We start from the raw sequence: 27,364 nt of genomic DNA on the forward strand, positions 1-27,364 counted from the left end.
ATTCCCTAGTCAATTTATCAAGGATATTTTTAAAAGACAATTATAAACAAAATTGAATACTGAAACATCTCTACAGATCCTGAAGATGTTGAAAAAAATCTAAGAAAAGTAGGTCGATAAATTTTAAGATTCACCAAAAGCTGTCAAAAGAAGAAAAATAAAATCTGAAATTTACTATCATCATTCATTCATTCTCCTCCAGCTATAGAGGCTTCTTTGGGTCATTTCTCAAATGGGATAAGTGTTTTTGCAACTTAGGACCTCTTTGCCTTACTTTCTCTTTGTCTGGAAAATTCTTTCCCTAGATATCGCTCTACAGATCACCTTCAAATCTTTTTGCAAATATCACGTCAATTTCTTCAGTGAGAACACATCTTGATCACAACATTTAAAATCCATAAATTCCTTCCTCTCCACTCTGAAACTCCCAGATGATTCCTTACCTGCATCAAGTATTTTTCCATGCCAAGTTTTAAAATGTACTAATTAATTTAATTACATAATACCTATTGTGACTGTCTCTCCATCAGAATGTCAGCACCACAAGGGCAGGGTAGTACTAAGAAATCAATATGGTTGTAAAGACTAGAACCTGGAATTCTTAGTAGAAACCTGATAAACATTTATGTCAAGGAATTATGGATTCATGTGTGTTTTCTATAGTATAGTGATAACAAATTCTGAAATGTACTAACACACATTTCTCTTTGGTATTCCTATGTAGGTGATGCCTTTGGAGTCCTCTAAAGACTTCTGCCCAGTAGCAGATCAAGGAGGGACAAGGATGGATATACTCTTTTGGAACTCCAAGAGACAGTGGATTGGGAAACTTAATGCCGATATAGGATGACTCCAGAGGAGAACTAATGAAGTGCCATGTGATTGGACAGACAGAAGGACCGAGTTATCCTTTCTGAGGCTACTTAGCTCTGACTACCATGGAAGAAACAGAGCTTAACCCAGAGGTTACATAAATGATATGGCTGAAGTTCAGCAGTGTCAGCAGCAGCAAGGGTGAGCTGGGAGGGTGGAGTGGCAGGGCAGGTGGCAGATAGAAAGTGTATAAAGAAGTTGAAGGGGAAGGTCATGGGCCCTGACAAGCCAACACTCTCAACATCATCTGCGTTCTTGGCAGACAAGTTCAGCAGTGTGCTTTGTCACCTAGCAGCAAAGTAATTCAACTGCAAAGACCCACAGACCAAAGTTCTTGGAGGGCAGTGAAAGAACCTGATTGTTGATCTACAGTCCCTCTCTCAGCTACTTGGAAAGTACAAAATGAGAGGTTATGGGGACTATATGGAAAAAATGAGCATTTAGCCAAGGAAAAAAAGAGCTACAAGAATAAAGCCATTTGAACTACAAAAAATAACATTAATGGACAGGTTTAAGTTTTCATTTTCTTGGAATAAAGTGAAGTAGAGACTTATGAGAGAAAGATTTAATACAATGTAGAAAGTTAAATACTACATTGTCTTTGCTTAATTTAGTATAATTTTAAAAAACTGTTATGTGTATAGAGAAAAATTAAGTACAGATGGAGATATGCATGTTTTAAAAAGTGTGTGTGCATGTGTGTATATGTTATATTTAAAGTAAGTTTCTAAAGGAAAATAAAACAGTGCATTACTCATTTTATCATTCTAAAAAGTGATGGAAGTTTCTAAAATCAGTGGACTTTGGATGAGTGAGCATACATAGGGCACTTCTAAGTTTCTGGCAGGATTTTATTTTAAATATTAACATGGTTCAGGAAGGAGGTGAAAGATGGTTCAAGTAAATGTTTAGGAAAAATGGTGAAAGAAAGGTTGTCCAAGGGAGAGTGGTATTTAGAGGAAGCAGAGGTGGCTGGTTTCTAGATTCTGATCCTATAAGATATGGGGAGGATGTTCTGGTGGAGAACACATTGCAAGGTAGGTTTGCTTTTGCTGTGGTGTTTACACTTCCTTTAACTTTTGTATAAACCACTCCATTGAGACTTACCACTGGCCTCCCACATGAAAACAATGGGAAGGATTGCTGTTATGCAGAAAAAATAGCAATTTAGAAAATTTCTAACTGCGGGCAAGTTTTATACCCCTGCTATCATATTCTGTATTTATTCCACTTCACATTTATCTCTCATCCTTCTTCAGAAAATATGAGCTGATTTTTGGATGATTTTAGAAGATAAATACTCAACTCCTTAGAGAGGTTGCATTAAGTCATACCCTAATGTACATTATTATTGTTTTGATATATGATTTATAAATCATTAATAAAATATGCCATGTAAAATTCTTAATCCAGATTTCAGTGCAACTCTGAAAATAAAGAGCTTGTGGCACATTGAAAAAGCCATATGTGGTAGATCACACAACTAGCTCTTGTAAATCAGTAACAGGAACTTTACTGCATAATCTACACAAAAACAGCTAAAAAATTGGTGTTCTCATTGCTATGTTAATTAAAAGAAAGATAAGTCAGAGTTCTTAGGCTCTCTATATGACTTTACTCACATGCAAAAAAAATGAACTGGGTTTAATGATTTCATCTGCCTTGGAGATTAACAAACTGTCATGAGTTTTAAAAAATAGGTAAGATGAATCACAGTTAAAGATTTTTGTGAAGTAAGTTTAAGGATACAGCTGGAAAAATTTAAAAGTGTTCTGATTGCATATAAATCAGGAATTTTGGCTAACACATTTTTATAATGTTATAACGTAATCATATCCTGAAGGCATTAAACAGGGACAATTAAAACTAAAAATATCATGCTACCAAAAAGCAATATAAATTGCTTTTTTAGTATACTAGAAAAAACATGGATGGAATGCATTTATAACTACCAACTCAAAGTTCAAAACAGTTTGACACATATTCCTTTTCCCACTATGCCAATTTTTAATCATTTTGTTATTTTTTTATCTTACTTGTCACTCAGTATAAGCCATGTTTTTTCATGTTTTATAAAATTCTAAGTTTTATGCACATGTATTTACATATTTAATCCAGACATGGAGGTTGTACTATATATGGATTCTTATTTAACAAAAAGGAAAGAAGAACACATCATCTCACTCTCTCTGAGAGTTCAACTTCTGATGTGCAGGGTTTGGAATAAAAAAATGTAAGATAGGGTGTATCTTCAAGGCATTTACGAAATAATGATGAAATTTTAATAATAAACAAGACAATTTTAATCACCATGTTATTAAGAATTAAAATTAAGTTACGAATAATGCTAAAGATAGAGCTCATAGATGAACAATGCAGTGCATCATAAATAACAAAAGAGTTAGAAAAATAAAAACTAACCTGCAATGTAGAGAAAAATATAAACAGCAAATATTTAAGCTTGAAAGTCTGTTTTAACCATTACTTAATACACTATTAAGAAAATTTTGTAACAATAAAAAGATAAAGAATTTGGGGGATAATTATTTTTTATTGGTTCTTTTTAGTTATACACGACAATAGAATATACTATGGCATAAAAGCATGGAATATAATTTGCTCTAATTCAGTTCCAGGTACTTCCCCTTCCTCTTCCTTCCTCCCTCCCCCTGTTCCTTTCCCTCTACTCTAGGGATCTTTCTGCTATTTACTTATAGTTGTTTTTTTTTTTTTTAATTAGTGTCTTGTGGTTTTATAAGAATGTGAGCTTCACTGTGGTATATTCATATATGTGCATAGGCGAGTTAAGTCAGATCATTCCACTGTCTTTCCCTCTCCTACTCCCTCCCTTCCCTGCATTCCCATTTGCTTACTCCTAATCATTACTCCTGATCATTATTTTTTATTCAAGTAAAGGAGAGAACTCATTGTATGTGCTAGAGAGAACTGAAGAACATAATTTTCATTTTAAAACAGTTGCAACTAAATATGTCTGATGTTCTTAAATAACTATAAATATTATAGATATTAAATTCAATATAAATGTTTCATATCATTTGTTGTATAAAATATGCATTTATAAAAAGACAAGAAGTCCAACATGATATTCATTTTAAAAGATCTCACATTTTTAGGTTTTTCTCAAAAATTATTAAATACTTTAAAAATTCTGATTGAAGTTTAATAATAGATATCTCCTGTTTTATGCATTAAATGTGAAAAGGCAAAACATAAGGAATTAAATTTTAGAAATTTATGCTTATTTCCAAATTCATTAAATTATAGACATTAAACACGTGCAGGTTTTTGTTTTTTTTTTTTCGGGGGAGAGCTTGCCTCATAATAATAATAATTAGTGTTCTTTTATTAAATGCTATAGGGTTCAGTACCAGCCTCAATTTTAGCTTCATTATCACTGGGAAGTTTATTCTCTTTTCTGAGATTCAAGTTTCCCAACAATATAACTAGGCTAAAAATTTGCCTTAGGAATGCTCATTAATTTAGATAACATACTTCAAGCGTATGCTAGTCTGTCTGAAACAGGGTAACCATTAAATGTTAAACTTATCTTTTTTAGTAAAATGAAGTAATAATCTCTAATCACAGTGAATTCATAAAAGGTATATCTTTTAAAGGTCATGGAACATAATAGAAGCTCAACAGAATTCTTTTTCACTGATTACATTGTTTAAATGTATGATGAATACAAAGCTGCCACTTCTCAAAGTTTTGAAAACCAATTCTGAAAGATACAAGGAGAAGTTCAGGGAGTTTTTGAAATTTATACTGATATACTAAGCATATTTTGATATTCATGTTTTGTTTAATAGCTGCATTAAAAGTTTCCAATAGAAACAAAATACTATAATTAAAATCATTTTAACAGTAAAGGATCTTAAGAAGAGGAATATTAAAAGTACAACTTTTCAAGATGATTCCTAAGAATTATGTATCCAAGTCTTATCCATGTGACTTATTTTGCCAAAATAGACTGATAAAGTGCCTGATTTATGTTCTGGACTGTACCTAATAAGACATAAAACAGCAGCCAAGAATTAAACAAGACAAATCCATCCCATTTCTATTGTAAACCATAAAAAAGTTTATGTTCTTATCAGGGGTTCATTGCCATTCAGGAATATCCAGGTTAAGCACCCAGGATGTTCAAGCCCCTGTTGGGGAAACAGACATGCACTGAGCAAGACCCTTGACCATAAGGTATTAGGGTATATCTGAGAGGAGGGAGTGAATGAAATGCAAGTTGTAAGAAAGATGAACTGAAGTACACCACATCCATGCATGGTGTGAGAATCTAGGAAGTCTAATAGTGGAATTTAATCAGAGTTCTGAGGAAGGGGGTAGAATTTGAACATGAAAAAAGGAATGAAGGAAAAGTAATAGCCTTCCTCTAACACAATATATTGGAACACAGAATCCAACTGAAATCTGCAAACAATATCAAACAATATCAATTGTAAGGTAAGCTTCAGTTACAAGAGTGCATCCATGTGAATCCAAAAGGCAAAACACTGGGCAGATAGAAAAAGGCTTCTTAAATGTAGAAGAAGGATTTTTAAAAAGTGTATGCTAGATCTGGGCTAGAAATCAGTCCTCACTGAAGGTCCTGCAGATCAGATGTCCTCCTCCATCCAGTGTACAGCCTATACAGAACTTTGTGGGCTAGCTTTGTAATGCAAAAACAAAGCTAATAATCATAACGTTTCTCTGTTTCAATTATCATTTAAAAATCTACATATTGTAAAATTTACTTTTTATTGCACAGTTACATGAACTTTAATACCTGGTTTGTATAATGACCACAAAACTCAGTGAGATAATATCTTCATCACTCCCCAAAACTGTCTTGTGCTACCCCTTTATATTTACAGCCTCTCCTACCCTAACCAATTGCAATCAGCAACCTCTGTTCTCTATTACTATAGAATCGACCTTTTTAAAAATGTCATACAAATAGAGTAGTATAGCATGTAACCTTTTGAAACTGTCTTCTTTCGCTCAGAAGCATGTTTTGAGATTCTTCCAAGCAGTAGATGGATCAATATTTCATTCCTTTTTCATCATTGGGTGGGATTTCATTATTTGGATGTTCCATAGATTTTTCATCCATTCACCTATTGAAAATCCTTTGGATTGTTTCAAAAGTTTGGCAGGTATGAACGCATCAAGTATAAACATTTGTGAATAAGATTTGCATGAACTTAAGATTTTCTGTGGTAAATACATAGGAATGTGATTGCTCAGCTCAATGATAAGTGATGTTACCTTTATGAGAAACTGCCAAACCATTTTCCCAAATGATAATAAAGTTTTGTATTAATAGTAGCAATATATAACAGTTGAAGTGGATCTTATTCTTCTTTTCACTTGGTATTGTCAGTATTTTAAATTATACTTATAATAAGAACTACATAGTAATGTCTCATTGTGGTTTTAATTTGTATGTCCACAATGACAATTACTGTTGAACAACCTTTCATGTATTTGTTTGTTATCCATATATCTTTTTCAATGATGTGTCTCTAGTAGTCCTTTAGCACATTTAAAAAAATTATTTTTTCTTTTTTGGGTACTGGATATTTTTTGAACTCAGAGGAACTTTACCACTGAGCTACATCCAAAGCCCTTTTTATTTTCAAATTTAAGACAGGGTCTCTCCCTAAATTGCTTAAGGCCTTACTAAGTTGCTGAGGCTAGCCTTGAATTTGCAATCCTCCTGCCTTAACCTCTGAGTCTTTGGGATTACAGCCACATGTCACTACACCCATCCTTTTACACATCTTTTAAACTGAGTTTTAAACTGATTTCTCAGTGTTGAATTTTGAGGGTTCTTTATTCTGAATATAATACTTGTACCTACATATGAGATTTACAAATCTTTTCTGCTGATATATAATTTGTAACAAAATCTCTTAAAAGACTACTTTTTGTTGCTATTTTAATATTGATGAAATCTAAGTTATTCATTTTTCTTTTCATGAGTCATGCATTTTAAGTCACATGTAAGAGTTTTTCACCTGTTCCAAGGTCACAGAGATTTTCTCTTATGTTTTCTTCTATGTCTTTATATCAATGATTTACTTTTATATGAAGTTCTATTTTATTTTATTTTTTTTTTATTGTAAACAAATGGGATATATGATGTTTCTCTGTACATGGCGTAAAGGCATACCATTTGTGTAATCATAAATTTACATAGGGTAATGTTGTTTGATTCATTCTGTTATTTTTTTCACTTCCCCCCCACCCCTTCCACCCCTCTTTTCCCTCTATACAGTCTTTCCTTCCTCCATTCTTGCCCCCCTCCCTAACCCTAACACTAACCCCTCCCACCCTCCATTATGTGTCATCATCCACTTATTAATGATATCATTCTTCCTTTGTTTTTTTGAGATTGTCTTCTCATTTAGCATGATATTCTCCAGTTTCATCCATTTGCCTGCAAATGCCATAATTTTATCATTCTTTATGGCTGAGTAATATTCCATTGTATATATATACCACAGTTTCTTTATCCATTCATCAATTTTTTTCTAGGGCTTTGAGCTATAGTGTTAGGTCATTTATTTGTTGAGTTTTACTTCTTTTATTAAATGCGCTCCATGAAATAAATTTTCCTCTAAGTACTGCTTTCATAGTGTCCCAGAGATTTTGATATGATGTTTCTTTGTTCTCATTGACCTCTAAGAATTTTTTAATTTCCTTCCTGATGTCTTCTGTTATCCATTCATCATATAATAGCATATTGTTTAATCTCCAGGTGTTGGAGTAGTTTCTGTTTTTAACTCTTTCATTTATTTCTAACTTCAATCCATTATGATCTGATAGAATACAAGGTAGTGTCTCTATCTTCTTGTATTTGCTGACATTAGCTTTGTGGCATAATATATGGTCTATTTTAGAGAAGGATCCATGTGCTGCTGAGAAGAAAGTGTATTCGCTCTTGGTTGGATGGTATATTCTATAAATGTCTATGAAGTCTAAATTATTGATTGTGTTATTGAGATCTATGGTTTCTTTGTTCAATTTTTGTTTGGAAGATCTGTCCAGTGGTGAGAGAGGCGTGTTAAAATCACCTAGTATTATTGTGTTACGGTCTATTTGGTTTCTAAAATTGAGAAGGATTTGTTTGACATACATGGATGAGCCACTGTTTGGAGCATAGATGTTTATGATTGTTATATCTTGCTGATTTATGCTTCCCTGAAGCAGTATGAAATGTCCTTCTTTATCCCTTCTGACTAACATTGGCTTGAAGTCCACATTATCTGAAATGAGGATGGATACTCCAGCTTTTTTGCTGAGTCCATGTGCATGGTATGTTTTTCCCCATCCTTTCACCTTTAGTCTATGGGTATCTCTTTCTATGAGGTGAGTCTCTTGCAGGCAACATATTGTTGGATCTTTCTTTTTAATCCAATCTGCCAGTCTATGTCTTTTGATTGATGAATTCAGGCCATTAACATTCAGGGTTATTATTGACATATGATTTGTATTCCCGGTCATTTGGTTCATATTTAAAATTTTATTTATTTATTTATTTATTTTTTGACACATCTTGTTTCCTCTTTTATTTGACAGTTCCTTTAGGGTAATTCCTCCCTTTGCTGATTTGCTTCTTTGTTTTTTATCTCTTCCTCATGGAATATTTTGCTGAGAATGTTCTGTAATGCTGGCTTTCTTTTTGTAAATTCTTTTAGCTTTTGTTTATCATGGAATGATTTTATTTCATTGTCAAATTTGAAGGTAAGTTTTGCTGGGTATAAGATTCTTGGTTGGCATCCATTGTCTTTCAGAGCTTGAAAAATGTTGTTCCAGGCCCTTCTAGCTTTTAGGGTCTGGATTGAAAAATCTGCTGAAATCCGTATTGGTTTCCCCCTGAATGTAATTTGGTTCTTTTCTCTCACAGCCTTTAAAATTCTGTGTTTATTTTGTATGTTAGGTATTTTCATTATAATGTGCCTTGGTGTGGGTCTATTGTAATTTTGTGTATTTGGAGTCCTATAAGCCTCTTGGACTTGATTTTCCATTTCATTCTTCAGATTTGGGAAATTTTCTGATATTATTTCATTGAATAGATTGTTCATTTCTTTGGTTTGTTTCTCTAAGCCTTCCTCAATCCCAATAATTCTCAAATTTGGCCTTTTCATGATATCCCATAGTTCTTGCAGATTCTGTTCATGATTTCTTACCATCTTCTCTGTTTGTTCAACTTTGTTTTCGAGGTTAAATATTTTGTCTTCAATATCTGAAGTTCTGTCTTCCAGGTGTTCTATCCTATTGGTTATGCTTTCTATGGAGTTCTTAATTTGGTTTATTGTTTCCTTCATTTCAAGGATTTCTGTTTGGTTTTTTTTCAATATCTCTAACTCTTTTTTGAAATGATCTTTTGCTTCCTGTATTTGCTCTGTTAACTGTCGATTGGTGTGATCATTCAATGCCTGCATTTGCTCTTTCATCTTATCATTCAATGCCTGCATTTGCTCTTTCATCTCATCGTTTGCTTCCCTGATCGTTTGAATTATGTGCATTCTGAACTCCCTTTCTGTCATTTCTTCTGCCATGCTGTCATTGGATTTTATTGATGTAACATCTAGATTTGTTTCGGGCATTTTCTTCCCTTGTTTTCTCATATTGTTCAGGAATCAGTGGGTCATTAAGATATTGCAGATTTCCTCTATCAACTTATAACGTCCCTGAAGATTGCTAGTATATCCCCTCTTATCCTTCAGTAGCCTGCAGTCTTGGAGGAAGTTGATAATTCGGTGCTCCTCAAGGAAGCTGCCTCTCTAGGGTTGGTGACCCTCAGGTGGGGTATATTCCCTGCTAGTGGGCAGAGGTGCCTCCACTTGTTGACCAATGGTCATCCAATGGGAAACTAGGCTGCAGGCTGAGGCAAGGCCTGTTTGTGCATGTGTCTCTGGTTTTACCGTCCCTGTGGGAAAACCTCACCCGGCAGGGAAGACTCCCCCGATGGGGAGGTCTCGCTGGTCAGTTCCCCTCCTAGAGGTTCCCCTCAATCTACAACTACTGCCTGGGCTGGGCTGTCTTCCTCTGCAACGTTCCCAGGGGCCTGGACCTACCTCCTGTGCCTGGGAGCCTCACCCTTCGCAGGCAAGTCTCCTTAGGCTGCCTCTCCCAGAGAATCTGCCCGCAGTCCTGGAACCTTCGCTCCGCCCCTAGGCGTGTCTCTGTGCGGCTCTTCCACCAAGAAGCCAGTCCTGGGACCCTGCTCTGCACCTAATCGCCTGGCTATGCGGCCCCTCCTCTGAGCCGCCACCTGGAGCCCCGTACAATAGCTCCAAGACCCAGAGACCCCTCACACACCTCGACCTTCAGACAGCTGCCCGGTTTCCGACGCAGTCACTAGGAGTCCAAGCAACTCACTTCACATCTCCTCCTCCCGCCAACCGCCCGTAGCCCTAGGCAGTCACTCCGAGTCCAAGTGACCCGCCCTGTTCCTCCTCCTCCTCCTTGGGGTAGCTCCCCGGGTGTTCAGGAGCGGTGGCTCCAAGACCAAGTGACCCACCACGCTCCTCCTCCAGGCAGGCCACTGGTGTTCAGGAGCGGTCGCTTTTAGTCCAATCAACTCACCACTTGCCTCCTCCTCTGGCAACTGCCTGTGGCTCTGATGCAGTCACTCCTAGGTCAAGCGACCCGCCGTGCTTCTCCTCTTCCTCTGGGCAACCCCCCCGGTGTTCAGAAGCGGTCGTTCTGAGTCCAAACAGCTCGCCACGAAGCTCCTCCTCAGGCAGCTGCCCGGAGCCCCAGTAGTTGCTCCGAGTCCAAGCGCTGTGCTGAGCCACCTCCTCTACGATGATCCCAGTTGTCCATGTTTACCGCTCCAGCGGGGGGAGGGGCGTCTTGCCGAGCAACTCTATTTCACAAAGTTCCCTGCGTTCCGGGGCTACCGCCCCATCCGGGATGCCTCCCCAATGGGAGAGACTCACCCGGCGGCTTTGAGTTGGTCCCAAGTCTCTTACTATCTCCTCTTTTGAATCTTGCTCCTGGAGCAACGTGAAACGCAGCTGCCCTCTAGACCGCCATCTTGAAAACTCCGAAGTTCTATTTTAAATGCTGAAATTCAATTTTTAACACCATTTGTTGAAAAGATTAATCTTTCTTTTTTGAAGAGCCTTTGCACCTTTGTAGAAAATCAATTTTCTGTGCTTTGTTGGTCTGTTTCTAGAATCCCTATTTCAGTCCACTGACCTTTGTGAATTTTCACCAGCACTACAGTGCCATGACTACCAGTTAGATTTATGTCTTAAAATTGAGTAGTGTGATTTCTCCAAACTATTTTTCTCTTCAAGATTGTTTTGATTATTCAGTCATTCACGTTTTATGTAAAATTTAAAATTAATATAAAATAGTGTTTGAATTTTATTGCGTTAAATCTGCAGATCAACTTGAGAAGAATTATATCTATGTTGTCTTCCAGTCCATGAACACATGTGTCTCCTTTCATTTAGAACTTCCTTTATCCTCTTATCAGCATTTTGTAGATTTTAGAACACAGATTACATACACACACACATATATATATATGTATATATATATATATATATATATATTTGGAAAATTTATACCTACATTTTAAATTTTGAGGTCATATATATATATATATATATATATATATATAATATACACTCCTATATTTTCAAACTTTTGATTTCTGCAATTCTTTTGTATTGGCCTTGCATTCTAACATCCTGCTAACCTCATAGATTAGTTTTATGAAATGTTTTTATATATTCCTTGTGATTTTCTATGTTAACAATCATACTTTCTGCAGAAAAGGACCATTTTATTTCTTCCTTCCTATAATTCATGACTCTCTTTCTCTCTTACACTTTATTTTATTTTTGTAGGACGGAGAGAATGGAAAACCTTGACATGTTCCAGTATGAATGAGAAAGCAGTCATTATTTTGCAATTAAATATGATATTAATACCTATTTTTGAGGGGACAGGGTAAGGAAAAAAAGAGGGGGGAAAAAGCCATTTTATCCCTTTTTGGTAGATACTTTTATCAGATCAAAGAAGTTTCCCTCCATTCATAGGTTTCTGAGAATTTTTATCACAAATGAATGATGAATATAATCATGTGTATTTTCTGCATCAGTTGATATAACATGTGTTTTCCTCTTCAAACTTTTTTTTCTTTGGACTTTTAATGCATTTAGTTACATAGATTAATTCTCAAATATTGAACCAGCCTTGCTTTCCTGGGATAAGCCTCATTTGGTTTTGTTCTGTTATTCTTGTACATTGCTGAATTCAATTTGTAAGTATTTTTGTCTGTGTTCATGAGAAATATTCATGTGTAGTTTATTTTAATTTTTCCCTTGATTTTGTCTTAATAATAGTGTCATTCTAACCTAATAAGTTAGGTAGTCAGAAGTATTGATGTCATTGTGTTTTAGGAAAGAGATAATGCAGAACTAGTATTATTTCTTTAATTAATTAATGAGACTTCTTTAATTTAAATCTTTATTTCACCAAGGAAATTTGCTGATTCTGGAGATTACATTTTTGGATGGTTTTAATCTCTAAATTCAATTTCTTTATTATTTATAAGACTTTTCAAGCTATCTACATCATCTTGGGTACATTTTGTTAGTTTAAAGTTTGGTTTTCATGACTTGGTTCATTTCATCTAATGTGTCAAATTTATGTATATGACACTGATTTTTATCAATCCACAATGGTTCTTTAATGTCTCTCTCCTTTCATTGCTTATATTAAAAACTGTTTCTTCTGTTTTTCTTTGTCAATTTAGGTGGATATTTAATTTTTTTTCACAATCCCACAAAATAGTTTTGTTTCCATTGATTTTCAGTGCTGATTTTATGATTTCATTAATTTCTGTTCTTACCTCCTTCTTTCCACTTGACACAAGTATGTTTTTTCATGCTTAGCCTTTCTTTAGGCTGAAACTCAGAATACTAATTTGAAGTTGCTATAATTTGGGTCTTGAGTGTCCCTTCAGGCCCATGTGTTAAACAAGTTGTTCTAGTTTTTTCTCTGTTCCTCTTTCCTGCCTTTTCTCATTTGAATATTTTTTAGTATTACATTTTAATGTATTCACTATGGTTTTAATTTCATTTTTGTTTACTTTCTATTGGGTTGTTGCTCTAGATTTTATATTACACATATTCAACATTTCAAGTCTACTTAGTATTTTACCACTTAAAAAGGAATGTGTAGGACCCTTTACTCTTCCCCACTTATGTTGTCATTTCTTAAGGATTACACTTAAATAAACCACAAATGTTAGTAAACAATGTTACAATTTTGACTTTCAAATATCCAACTTACTTAAAATACTCAGGAGGAGAAAAAGAGTATTATATTTACCCAGATATTTACCATTTCTTGTTGCCTTTTCTGCATTCCTGATGTTCTAAGTTTCCTTTAAGTATAATTTCCCTTTATCAGAACTATTTTTTGGCAGTTCTAAAGTAGCACTATTGGCTATGAATTCTTAGTTTTTGTTTACTTTTGAAAAATCTCCTTATTTTATTTTTATTTCTGAAAGACATATTTAATAAATATAAAATTCTACATTAGCAAACCTTTCTTTCCTCATGTTAATAATGGTGTGCTACTTCCTCCTGGATTCCTCCTGGATTTCATAGTTTGTTATATGAAATCTGCTATCATTAGAATTACTGTTCCCCTCTAAGTGACAGGTTCTTTATCTGTGTCATATTTAATTTGCTATTAGTTTTCAGCAGTACAGCTATGACATCTTTGGTTGTGTGTTTTGTTTCCTTCAGTTATTTCTCAGCTTCTTGAATCTGGCAGTTTAAATCTTTTGCCAAATTTTAGACGTCTTTAGTCATATGTTTTCTCTCCTTCTGGAACTATTTGTGGTATATACCACTGATCACTAGAGATCTATTTATTCTTTTCCCAATCATTTTTCTCTTCAGAGGTCCTACTGGACAGTTTCTTCTGCTCTTTCTTCAACTACACTGACTTTTTCCCCCTGTTATCTCCTTGCTGTTATTCAAATTATCTACAGAGTTTATTATTCTAGTTATTCTTTCCTTAATTCTGATATTTCATTTCCTTTTCTATTTGCTGATACTTTGTAACCTTCCATTTATTTTAAAAATATTTGTCCATACTTATTGGAGCATCTTTTTGGTAGATACTTTAATCATTGTGATATAATTTCAAAACCTCTGCCATCTTAGAGTTGGAATCTGTTGAGTATCTTCTCTCATACAAAACAAGATTTTTCAATTTCTTTATATGTGGAATAATTTTGGATTGTAATCTGGACATCTAAATGTTATGAAATAGGATTCCATAAATCCTATGAAAAAAATGTTGATGATTTTCAGCATAAAGTTAATCCAGTTGGACTCACACTGTAAATTCCAAATATCAAAGACTATATTGTCAATTGGCATTGTCGATTTTCAAAACTTTTGCATTACTCTGTGAATCTGTCCTGTGTACTCTAGTCCAGGAACTAGGTGGTCATCTATGCAGTAGTTCAGTTCACAAAGAAATTTGAGGGTCATATCCGCACTTGCAAAGCTTAGAGTTGAGCAAAAAAGTTCATAAACAACTTTATGGTGTCATTTTTCTAAGCTCCTCCCTCTCCATGATCTCCCTCATGCCCTCCACTTTCCTGCAGCTATCATTTCAATCTTATTGTCAAAAAAGTATGGGGTTTATTTATATGGCTCTGCTGTGCACTTCTCATGATTGTGTCTGCTTCCAGGTACAAGCAGCAGGGAGTAAGTCAGAGACAAAAAGCAGTGCTGTTCACCTTACCCTCTCATGACCCAGTCTTTTCAGGTCAGAGAGGGAGGTTTTTCCTAGTACCTATGCCTCCTTTTCCTGCCACTGTGGTTGTCCCCACTGCCACTGCTATAATACTGTAGAATATACTTGACACGTCAGAAGAAAACATCATTTTTTTTTTTTCTTTTTTGGAGGAGGAACCTCCTCTACTTTCTCTGAGCACCAGGAGCTTTCCTGGTCCTTGATCCAAACTGAAGGGAATCTCCTAGAGCTTTATCTGTACGTGACCTAATGACCACTTCCATGTTTGGGTGAAACAAATACAGAGAGAGAAAAACAACAAACTCGTTGCAAATCTGGTAGTACTTTAAACTCTTCTTTCCAGTTTGCCATTTTTTGTTTTAATAATCTTCACATAGCTCTTCTATTCTCCCTAGTTTCATACCCATATTTAATAGGTGAGAAGGGTAGAGTATGTTCCTCCACACGAAGCTAAACTGAAATATCTCTTTAGTTTGAATCTTAAATGTCCTCACAGGCCCATGTGCTTAGTCCCTTCTTTGGCACTTTTGGAAAGGGGTGGAAACTTTAAGAGCTCTTCCAGCTCTTGGTGGTATACCCTTTAAAGGGATAGTGTGACCCTAACTCCTCATATTCCTTTTTTATGCTATTTTATTTTATGTTGCTTCTTAGCCATGTGAGTAGTTTCTCTTGGCTACACTTTATTACCACAATATATTGCCACAGGCTTAAAAGCAATGGAGTCAAGAAACCATAGACTGAAATTTTGAACCAAACAAATCTGTTCTCTTTACAAGTTGATTATCTCAGGTATTTGTTACAATAAGAGGAAGCTGACTAACACAGTTTCTCTGAAAAAAAAAAAAATGAAACCAATAGAAACCAGTATTTTATAGCTTACAGAAGACTGCCTATGGAATTCCATTTTGTCTGCAATGCAATTAAAACATTTCATTAGGGCTGGGGAGATAGCTCAGCTGGTAGAGTGCTTGCCTTGCAAGCACAAGGCCCAGAGTTCGATCCCCAGTACCGCAAAAAAAACAAAACAAAACAAAAAAAAACCAAACAAACAAAAAAAAACATTTCATTAATCTCAATATTTACTAGTCATTACCATTTTCTAAGTACTTAGGGGCCAGAATTGAGAAGACTATGGCAAATGAAAGAGAAAACTTGAAGAGGTAACAAATTATTTAGGTATAAAATGCCCATATCGTTGCAGTATCAGAAAAATTAATTTCTTCTGGATGGACTTACACAGTTTCTGCATTTTTGTCATATAATTGATAATATGCCACGAACCATAATAGAAGCGAATACTATACATTTGCATTGAAACATGCCAATAACAAACCAAAACAAAGCCCCTGCTTTCTAAAGTACCAATTTAGAAGTTTTCTCCAATACTCTGACATGAAGAAAAATAAATGATGTGGAAAATTTTCTACTTTATATCAAAATAGGGTCTTCTGATCAAATTGGGCTCATTAAAATGTGATGATAGATCTTTCCCCCTTGAGCAGTTAGATTTGGAAAAAGTACTAAGAACTCTTGATAATTAAGAGATTCATCAAGACAGTCATGCTTGGGAAGCCCTGCTAGCAAAATTGTGGAGAGTATGTTTGCACAGAGTAACAAGAAGACAAATGGGAAATTTTTTGCCACCTTTGCAAGAAAAATAACAGAATAGAGAAAAGGAAAGCCTTCAAAAATGTGCAAATAGATTTAAGTTAGCATTCTATTACCTAGCATATAACATAATACTGGGCAGAGAGTAGATACTCCCTTTTGAGGAGGAGAGAGAGAGAGAGGAAGAAGATAATCCAAAGTAAAAGTGCTAATAAAAATCAAGGAAGAAGGACTAATAAAGTACAATAGAAATATTGTAATTTTCTAAGTATGTTTCTAGGCCTTTCTGATATGAGAATTAAGTACATGATAAGAATTATTTCCCTTTATATATACAATATGCCTCACTCAGACCATTATAGCGTGCAAATAGCAATGACCTGTGGCTATCTGAATTGATGAAAAACAAGGTTGAGAGGAATGGTGTAAAATCAATTTCCAATACATGTAACAAATGCTTCTGTCTATTCCTCATGAGTTTAATTACTACTGCTGGGACATTAAGTAATGAAATATTGAAGTCACAAAACTAATTATGATATTTAATATTTCCAAAATAAGTACTTTTAATGTATAAGTTAAATTTCTGATTATATAAAAAAAGTCTCATGTGTTTGTCAGTAATAGAATAATCATATGGGTAGTTTGCTTGTGGCATCCTGATTTATGCTTTTCTGTAATCATAATTATTAACTTATGTCTCTTAACTTTTCAAACAGCCTTGGTGAGAATTATAAACTATCTGGGTACCTTAGAAGTTAGTGACCTTCACAGGTCTTTTGGTCGCAAAACTAGAGTGATGCCCAGGCCCAGTCTGACTCCATTAGGTTTTCTTATCTTCTTGCCAGAGATCCAGAGAGTTGGTACATTTCCCGTGTTCTGAGCTGATGTCTTCCAATGTACCACCTCCAAGAAACAATTTTCCCCTCTCCTGTCCTTTTAGTGCCACCGGGCAAATGTTCAGTCATTTCCCTTTAATACGCTTTTGTTTATCACTACTGAGACAAAGGAAGAGAACTATTAGAAATGGAAAAATAGCAAAGATCATAGGTTTGTATAAAGTTCTTCCAAAATCTTAAAATCTCTTCACTGTTATACTGTGCCATCAGATGTAATAATTGGGAATGTCTTTGAATTTTTCTCGTTGGCTTTTGCTCCTTAATAACACTTTGTCCCTTCCTGCTCAGCCTTCACAGAGGTGCACATCTACACTTTCATCCGTGGTGGTTTCATTTTCTTAGGATATAAAGCCCCAATCGATAGGTAAATGTATATATCCTCTTGTCTGGGTTGGTTTCCTACTGGTGCATAACAAATTACCATAAATGTAGGAGACTTTATTATGCCACAGTTGTCCAGCAGGTTTGACTGAGTTCTCAGCTTTGGGTCTCAAGGAGGGGAAATCTAAATGTCATCCAGGCTGGGCTCTTATCTAAAGGTTTTGGGGAATAGGTTTCCAAACTTATCAGGTAGTTAGCACAATTCACTTCCCATTCCTGCTTCAAAGGACTTACCTGGCTAGATGTATATATCTTAAGGGTAAGTGAGGGAATTTAATTAAATCTGCTATATCCCTTCACTGCAACAACTAGATTCATATTTGAATGAATCATCAGGAATGAAGAATTGAAAGTGCTATCTTTAGAATTCTGTCAACTGCACTGACTGAACATATTTCATTTGCATCTCTGAGGACATCCACATCCCTGAGTAGCACTTCATAAAAACATATCTCACTCAAATATGAAAACATCTGGGGGTTTCAAAGTGACCTTGGTTTATATAAAATCACACATATTAAAGAGTAATGAATGTTTCCAATGTAGATGATAATCTTTCCACTAATGTACAATTTACACTACAATGAGTGGACAAGAACCACAGCATCATCCATGAATTTCCCACAAGCTTGCATTGGATTTGGAACACAGTAAATACACAATGAATATATTTGAACTCCCTTGTATACTTATTTATGCTACTAATTCAGACGGAAAGTAAGATTTATAGAGAAAACAGCCTTATTCTTTGCCTAATCCAAAGAATTACAAATTTAAAAGATTACATATTAAGCTAGAATGATATTTCAGTGTAAACAATACAGTTCTATACAGAAAGAGAGTAGAGAGATGAACTCAGTAATATCTTAGTATTTTCAGTCTCTGAAGTTCTGTGTGCTCTAGGTGCCACAATGCAAGAAAAAAATGCCACACTGCTATTTAATGAAAATTAAACTACTTAAAAAATTGGCTTAACCTCTTCTTCTCACCCAATAAAAATGATTACTTCTGCTGAAATGTGGTTTGGAGAATGTATTGGTGTTTGGAAAGGGAAATGTCTGGAGATTCTCACATGTGAAGTGTCGACGTAAAAGGGTTATTTAAATATGTTTTAGTGTCTGGATGTGTTTCTTCTTGGCAGTTGCTTCCTGGGTGGCCTGTTGGCCAGTGTGAGGATTCTCAACTTCATAAAATAAGAATACTTAGAAGTACACAGAAGAATAAATCCTATCAATCATTCCAACCTGCTCAAAGACAGGAAAAGAACATTTGTTAGAAATATTGAAGAATCTTAATCTTGGCAGTAGAATGCCGGGAGGCATGGGACAGCAAGCAGCTGGGGCTAGTGATGCAGGATGCACAGCCATTCTCATTAACAAGTATTAGAAAAATATTCATATGATCTGCTGGAAACTATGTTGATCAGCATCCACGTTTTCCAGCTCTAAGTATTCACAATTTTCCAAACTTTATAAAGTCCTTAAAAAGTTTTATGAAATACATGCACACACACACACACACACACACACACACACACACAACACACGTGTGATCACTGACTACCTCCATTGATTATCAGTCATTCCCAGTACATGGAAGAATTTCCCAAAGAGGATTATGCAGAAGCCTGGGCTTCTAAAACCCTTTGCTGTGTGACCTCGGAGACTTTTTAAAGAGATATATGCAATATCAAAACCAAGTCAACATTTGCATTGATGGAGCAAAGGCAATGGTAGGTAAAATTGCCTAGCCCCAATCAAGGCAATGGCACCAAATTTTAATGTCATTTATTTTTCACTGCTATTCCCTCCTAGTAGGGAAAAATACCAGTTTCACTTTAAAAATACCATGGGCAAAGCAGCAAAAACTGTTCATTTGATAAAACCTGAACACTTGAGTTCATGCATTTCTGGTGTTTTGCATGATGAGAAGGAAGTATAGATAAAGCATTTCTGCTGCTCACTAAAATATGATATTGCCTCAATGAAAAGTCCTGTGAGGTTATGAGCTGAACTAACTGGTTTGCATAAAGTACCACTTTTACTTGAAAGGACATGTCTTACAAACACACATTGATATTCCGATTTTGATATTTGGCTGACAGATAGCTCAAAATGAAAAAGGTGAACCTGTCACTCCACAGAAACCACCTGATGGTATTATTTGGTCAATTACAAAATAATAGCTTTCAAATGAAAATTAAAATACTTAAAAATGTTTAGCACTATGAGCTTGACAGCTTCTAACACTTAAAGACTTCCTGATATCAAAGGTGATCTTAATAGACATGACATCTGTAGCTATCTCCATTCATAGTCACTGAAAAAGTTAACATTAAGTTTTTCCTACCTCCCTAAACTAGTACTTCTCAATTGTCCAACAATTAATCCTAAAAAACCTCTATGAGCCGGGCACAGTGCTGCACACCTCTAATCCCAGAGGCTCGGGAGGCTGAGGAAGGAGGATTTCGAGTTCAAAGACAGCCTCAGCAACAGGGAGGTGCTGAGTAACTCAGTGAGACCCTGTCTCTAAATAAAACACAAAATAGGTCTGGGTATGTGGTTTGCTGGCCAAGTGCCCCTGAGTTCAATCCCCAGTACCAAAACAAAAAACAAAAATCAAAAAACCTCCACGATTAAAATATTAATTTAGAGTATAAGGTAAAAATAGATATTAATTCAATAACATATGGAAGTTTGTTTATATGCTTTTGGAATTCACATTCCACAAAATTTGAAGATACTACCACTTGGGTTTTAATGAACTTTCAAAGAATTTACACAATAATGTGAAAATACATCTCTATTTTGCAACTACTTATCTAAGTCACATCAGATTTTCCTCATACATATCAACCAAAATAGTACAAAGCAAAACTTATACATAGAAGCACATATGCAACCTAAGATTCCAGCTCTCTCCTATAGAACAGCTATAAGAAAATTAAAAAAAAAAAAAAATGAAACAAAACCATTTCTCCTATTTATTTTGTTGTGAATAGTATACTTATTTTTTTAATGAAAAGTGTGAAAACTATTATTTATGCTAACATTAGATGACTTTATTTTAAATAAATAAAATGTTTTTTAGAATTTTTCCATTTTAATTTCTAATATGGTTACAACTATAACACATGTAAAAGATTTTTTGAGATATTAATTCCCAACACTCATACATGTATATAAACACACGCATGTATTTATTCACACACACTACACAATGTGGCTTCTTGATAATCAACCAGATAATTAATTTACTCCTGACTGATAATCACTACTGTCCTACAACATGTCTTTTTTGAAAATAATACTGTTGGTTATATGTGCTGCAAATACTATATATCATGAATTGCAAGATTCAATTATTTGACATTATGCCCTAAAACCAATATCTTAGAATTAAAATATATCATAAATTTTTTAATCATAAATTAATAATATGTCTTAAAAATCAAGGACAACTGAAGGCACCTTAAAACCCATGAAATATGGCATATCTTCCTGGATAGAAGTTTGTTTTTATTTTTCTTACATTTTCATGATGGCTTTTGCTATGCAGACATTTTATTCATATAGTTAAATCCATTAAACATTTTCTTTATAATATTTACTCTTTAAGCAACCTGTCTCTACCTCAAAAACAAAATTATTTTTCCTAGAGTTTCTCTTATTTTTAGAAATTTAAGACATATGGCATTGATTTCAACCTTTTTGCACGTAAATAATCATCTTAACATCATTTATTGAATAATCCCTAACCTAATGAATTTCCTCACATAGGAATTTTCAAATATGTGCAACTTTATTTTCTTATTTACTTTATACTATATCTTCATATCTGATACAGCAGATTCTCCTTCCATATTTTTTCTTCACCATAGTTTTGGCAATTTTTAGGCTGTATTATTCCCTATAACATTTAGAATCAGTCTATCAAGTTCCTTTAAAACTCTTATTACAACATTTGTGGTATGCATTTTATCAACAGACAAATTTGAGAGAAATGAACATTTATATTTAGTCTGAAAGACTAAATAAGGTTTAGTAAGGTTTCTCTACTGAGTCATGTCTTTATTGAATTGTAATATAGACTATGATGTTTTTCATTTGTCTTTCATATTGGTCATTACATATATTCCAAAGTTCTTTATTTTTTCCATATATTAAATAGAATTTAAGTTAAATTTATCACTGCCTATCACTGGTATATAAAATATAATTTTCTTATCACATTGATTTGATGCTTAGTCATTTTGCTAAATTCTTCTATTAATTCCCATAACAATGTCATATTCTGAATGGTATTTTTCCTTATGTAGATAATCACATCATGTGCTTTATTGAAAGGGGTGATAGTCCTAATTTGTTATTGAATAAACTATAAACAGTAGAATCTTCTCCTTACTTCTAAGCTTGAAAGGAATGCTTTGCTTTCAATACTGGGGATTGAACTCAGGGTCTTGCACATGCTAGGCAAATGCTCTCTACCACTGAGCTGCATCCCCAGTCCCAAAGCAATGCTTCTAACGCTACACTATTGCGGGGGGGGGGGGGGGAGATATTTATGGATTTTTTTGTAAGTAATTTTCACTGGTTAATGAAGTTCCTACTTTTTTCCTATTTTGCCAAGATTTTTTATCATAAATATGCTTTGAATTTTATGAGACATTTTCTTTGTCCAAACAAGATGATCATATGGTTTTTATCTTTAAATGGAAATTGTAGTTGTATTTTAAGACTTTTAATGTTAAACTACCCTTGCATTTCTGGAATAAATCTGGAATTAAATAGCCCTACTTAGTTACTTAATATGTGCACACACACATACAATGAGATAATATCTGCTAATATTTGGTTTTGATTTTTTTCCCCCATTTCTTTCCTAAGAAAAAGTAGTTTATCATTTTTATTTCTTACATGATCCTCTCAGGATTGTCTAGAAATATGTATGTTTTTAATACCTCTGTTTCTGTTCCCTAAAATGGTTTGTACATTATTGAATGATATATTTTTGGAATTTTGATAGAAATCACGTGTAAAATAAACACAGCTTAGTGTTTTCTTGGGAAGATTTAGATACATTTATTCAATTTTAATTGTTAAGGGAAGGTAGGAACTTTTGGATTGAGGTCTAGTTTCTCAACTAGAATTGATCAACTATGATTAATGACATTTGTTAACACAGTCTGTGTATACTACTCTCTCTATATTAATATATCATAGCACCAATTTATGTTTTTTAAATCTAATCTCAATTTTTTCATGAGTTCTCAAAAGTAACTATAGTGCCAAAATTATTCATCTGACTGTCTAAACATTGGAGAACATCTTACTTCTTTATCCCTTCTGTATAAATGATGGGAGAGATTATTTATTAGAAAGTCTATTGATTTTATTTGAGTGCTGTAAAAATCAATACAAATTTGTTCTCTTGAAGTTCTGTGGCAGTGGACCCAGATCTTGTGGTCAAAGTCAAGGTGCAGGAAGGGCTGTCTGCGTTCTCCTCTGGAGGTCAGGGGTAGACATCCCTTCTTTTCCTTTTCCATGTTCATATGTCATATGTTCATATGTTCATATGTCATGGTCATATGTCACACATGGCCCCTCTTTCTTCAAAACCAGCTGTAAGGTACCTCCTGACTGCATTTCCTTGTGCGTTTAAAGAGTGATCCCATCTCCCTCTGATTCAGAACTCACATTTCCCCTCTTCACTTGTAAGGACCTGTGTGAATACACTGTGGGTTATTCCACCATATTCTCTCTATTTTAAGGTAAGGTGAATCACAGCCCAAATTTCATCCACAGTCCTAATTCCTGTGAATGAAATTTCTGACTATTATTCTGCCTGCCATGGAAAAGTAAGGTAGTTTTACTCACATTACATACCATATTTCATCCAATATTATATTAAACATTTTTAACTGAATTATGACAAAATAAGCAATTGATTGTGAAATGAATCCCAATTTCAGAGGTGTTAAAAAGTATACACACTTTAAAATAGATGGTTGATTAAAATGTCTAATGGAATTTTTTCTACCAGTATCTATACTTCTACCTACCGAGCTACCAAACTTTCTCCCTCACCAAAACTACAGGAAAAACTATGTGATAGATGGTGTAGTAAAAGTGCTTTTGCTTTTTACCTTTAAGTAGCTTTTCAAATAAAAGTTCACATAAATAACTACAATTTATCAATGGAAGTATCTATATATAAATCTCATAATGCTGATGAGGTCCAATTCACTTAAAATGAATTTTTATTTTTCTTTTGACTTAACAGTTTTGAAATTATAATAATAAGATATAAAATTTATTTCTAGGTATTTATATTTGCTCCAATTTTATTCTATAACTTTGTTCAGATATTCTCATAGCCATTATTTCTAGTTATATTTGTCTCTATTATAGGAATACACCGTGATATAAAAGAAAGATGATTCTCATTATAGTCAGGAGAGCTTGGATAGAAGCCCAGCATTACCATTTACTAACAGTGATGCCTGCAAATTTCTAACCTTTCCTCAGGTAACAAGGGGAAGTGCTACAAGCTGCTGTACACTGAGTGCCAATTAACAATGAACCACTTTGCAAATGCTATTATGAGGTAGATAACATCACCAGCATTTAAAAGTTGTGGAGCCCAAGCTATCAGAACATTAAACAAGTGCCACTTTCACATAAGTAATAAACAGCAGTGTAACATGTCAAAATATATTCTACCAAAAAGAACAAATTTTTTTAAAAGAAAATGAAAAAATAAACAAGTCTAGATGTCTGACTTAAAATCCATGATCTATTTGCTTTATCTCATAGCTTTTGTCATCTGTAAAACAGTGATGATAATAAAACTTAGAGAGTTCCAAATTTGAGGCAATTAAATCAGATGTCTGGGAAAGTATTATTGGAATTTTAATTTTGCAGCATAAAGTTTATCATTGCTCTTAAAATACAGGCATTCTTCTGCATTCACAACTCAATAAAACAAATTCAAAACTTTTAATTGCTATCCTTCCCTTCTTGCTGTATATACAACAAGAGTATGGAAAATTTTCATGTTAAAGTTACCATTCAACCCCATATTATCCAAACCAATAAATATAAAGTCTACTTCTCTCTTTCTTCCTTCCTCCCTCAATAATTTTTGTTTTAGCATCCAAAGTGGAATAGGCTGAGTTCATATGTTATAAATAAAAGATGAAAGAAGGCGTATGCTGACTTCAGAAAAGCATCTGATAAAACACAACCCTTTGTATTATATAGGGAGATTTAAAAATGTGTATAGATAAAGATGTCATGGATTTTCATTGTAAATTTATTTTGCTATGTTTTATTAGAAGTTGCAGCATCTAAGATGATTAATAAGCTATTTGTGTTTATTTAATATTGTTTTGCATGTGCCACAAACTTATGTGAGTTATTTAAAGTAGTCAAACTTTTAAAAACTACAGTCATATCAAAATTGAAAAAAAAAGAAATTCATTAGCAATTAACTTTATAAAGCATCTCATAGTAATACAGCTCTCCTAATATCTGCATAAGAATTGTAATCATTTTTTAAATTTCTCATTGACATGCAATAATTGTTAATGTTTATGAGGTACAATGTAATACTCTGATGCATATACAATGTGTATTGACCCAATTTGTTTAATAATTTAATTGTCAGAGAAAATTTTTAGCACTCTATGAATGATGATGTAATTGCTACATATACTTCTTTTCTTGTGAATGAATATATAAACATTAGGGAATATTTCTATTTCTTAATAACAAATAAAAATAACAAATAAAAAATAACAAATAACAAATAAAAGACCTAAACTGGTTTTAGATGATAATAAGATATATTGGCTCACACATCAAGAAGCCTAAAATCCTTAGACTGGACTTCAGGGGTGAATGATGTAATCTTTCAACCAGGTTATCCAGGAGAAAGGCCTGTTCATCTCCCCATTCTGCCAGGATAGGTAGTCAGATTCATCCCAATGCTGGTTTCCTTTGTGGTTATAAAAATTGGAGTTGCATTTCTCTGATTATTATATATACATACAGTGGGAACATTAATGAAACAATCTAGTCATTAAAATGTTCCTTTCTTCAGCTCAATGAAGCCACCAGAATGGAGGTCACATATCCCATCCAGAACAGTCCCACATGTGAATGGCTTAGGTGGATTCCTGAAGTGATCCCTGGATAGGCCAGGGGTAATCACAAAGGCATTGCCTGACTTGGTCACTTCTCTCATTTGTTCAAGCAAAGCAAGACCTTGATCTCTGCCCGTACTAAAGAGGGACTGTTAGGAGGGGAAAGATAGTACAGCACTTAAGTGTAAGAAAAGGTACATATTTTGAGACAAGCTTTAGTGATGATCAAATATTTCCATAGTTAGGGTGACTAAAACTACTTCAAATTTTGATTTCTGGAGATTCATACAGGAAGAGAAGAAAACTGCAGGAAGCAGGTTAGGAGGATCATCCCTAAATCAGTTCAGCTCTTCCCTGGGGGTGCAGCTCTTTATGCTAATGGTCCCTTAGGAACCAAAAATTCCCATCATTATCATATTCCCAAATCACCTCATCACTATCTACTTTATATTATTATAACTATTTTCAACATTTTATCTAAGATTTTAAACACAGGAGGTTCATGGGAATTTAAGTTAAAGGAACTAGTTTGAATTACTTTTAAAATACCCATAAGGATCTATTCAATTTTATTCCTTTTATTTATTGTTACAATGAACAAATGACACCACAAAGATGGTTAATTTGAAATATTATCCTTCAGAAATGAAGCCCACTTGATATGCCAATATTGGATTCTGACTCAAATACATTTTACCAATTATACTTTTTTATATAAAGCTACAAGACAAAATTGCAAAAGAAACATAATAATTGGGCATATTTGGACAGGTAAATTTATATTTATGTAGATGCATTTATTTTAAAATATAAGCATAGAATCATTCTCTGAAAATTACAAAAACTGTGAGTCATAGATTCTACTGGCTATATTGCTATGTTTTAGGGATTTTAGGTATTCAATTTAAGAGATGGAAAATTTGCTGCTATATGCACAAAGAATCCTCTCAAGGTAGGCAAATTAGATGGACTTTCTTCTGATACACTCTGAAAGTTACCTTCAACCACATATGACAGAAAATAAATCAATTCTGCAAAATAGGCAATCATAATATTGTTAATATACTTTGCCCTAACTTACCAGTAAGAATGAAACTTTATAAAATATATGTGTTTATCTTTGGGAAGGTAACAAAATGAAATGATGATAATCTTAAAGCATCATTTAAATATTGTATCCATAAATAGCTAATACATAACTTAAAGAAATTCATTAATAACAGAAATGTCAACCAATGATTAAATATACAAGTGAAATATATGTTTCTTGAACATTCTAAAAGTATTTCTTTAAAACTTCCACACCAAATAGTTTCCAATATTTAAACCATCCATATGTTCAAAGTTTCCAGAACACCCCAAAAGGTGAAAAGGTTGACACACACTTACCAACAGTGTCACAGGGTTCATCTTTATGTACACAGAAATCTTTCCTAGAAAGAAAAGTAGAAAATCAAAGTAAAGATAAAACGAAATGAGGTACCACATTTGTGTATAATGAATCAAAATGCAGTCTGTAAAAAATTAAAAGCTAAATTAAAAAAATAAAATAAGTAAAGATAAATTTATTTGCACAACCAGTAGATATCATGTGACTCATTTTAATAGTTATAATTAATTAAACCACATTTTA

The 27,364-nt window shown here is 34.0% G+C and overlaps 1 protein-coding gene across 3 annotated transcripts in view; it reads right to left on the reverse strand.

Annotated features, from left to right (window-relative positions):
* Adamts19 (ADAM metallopeptidase with thrombospondin type 1 motif 19) overlaps nt 1–27,364 on the reverse strand; it is a 292,394-nt gene that overhangs the window by 187,930 nt on the left and 77,100 nt on the right. For all 3 annotated transcript variants that reach the window (XM_047555548.1, XM_047555546.1, XM_047555547.1), the window contains one exon: nt 27,121–27,164. In XM_047555548.1, the coding sequence (XP_047411504.1) occupies nt 27,121–27,164 (44 nt within the window). The remainder of the gene's footprint in view (nt 1–27,120; nt 27,165–27,364) is intronic.

Source organism: Sciurus carolinensis, chromosome 6 (assembly GCF_902686445.1).
Source record: "Sciurus carolinensis chromosome 6, mSciCar1.2, whole genome shotgun sequence".
NCBI classification, from domain to species: domain Eukaryota; kingdom Metazoa; phylum Chordata; class Mammalia; order Rodentia; family Sciuridae; genus Sciurus; species Sciurus carolinensis.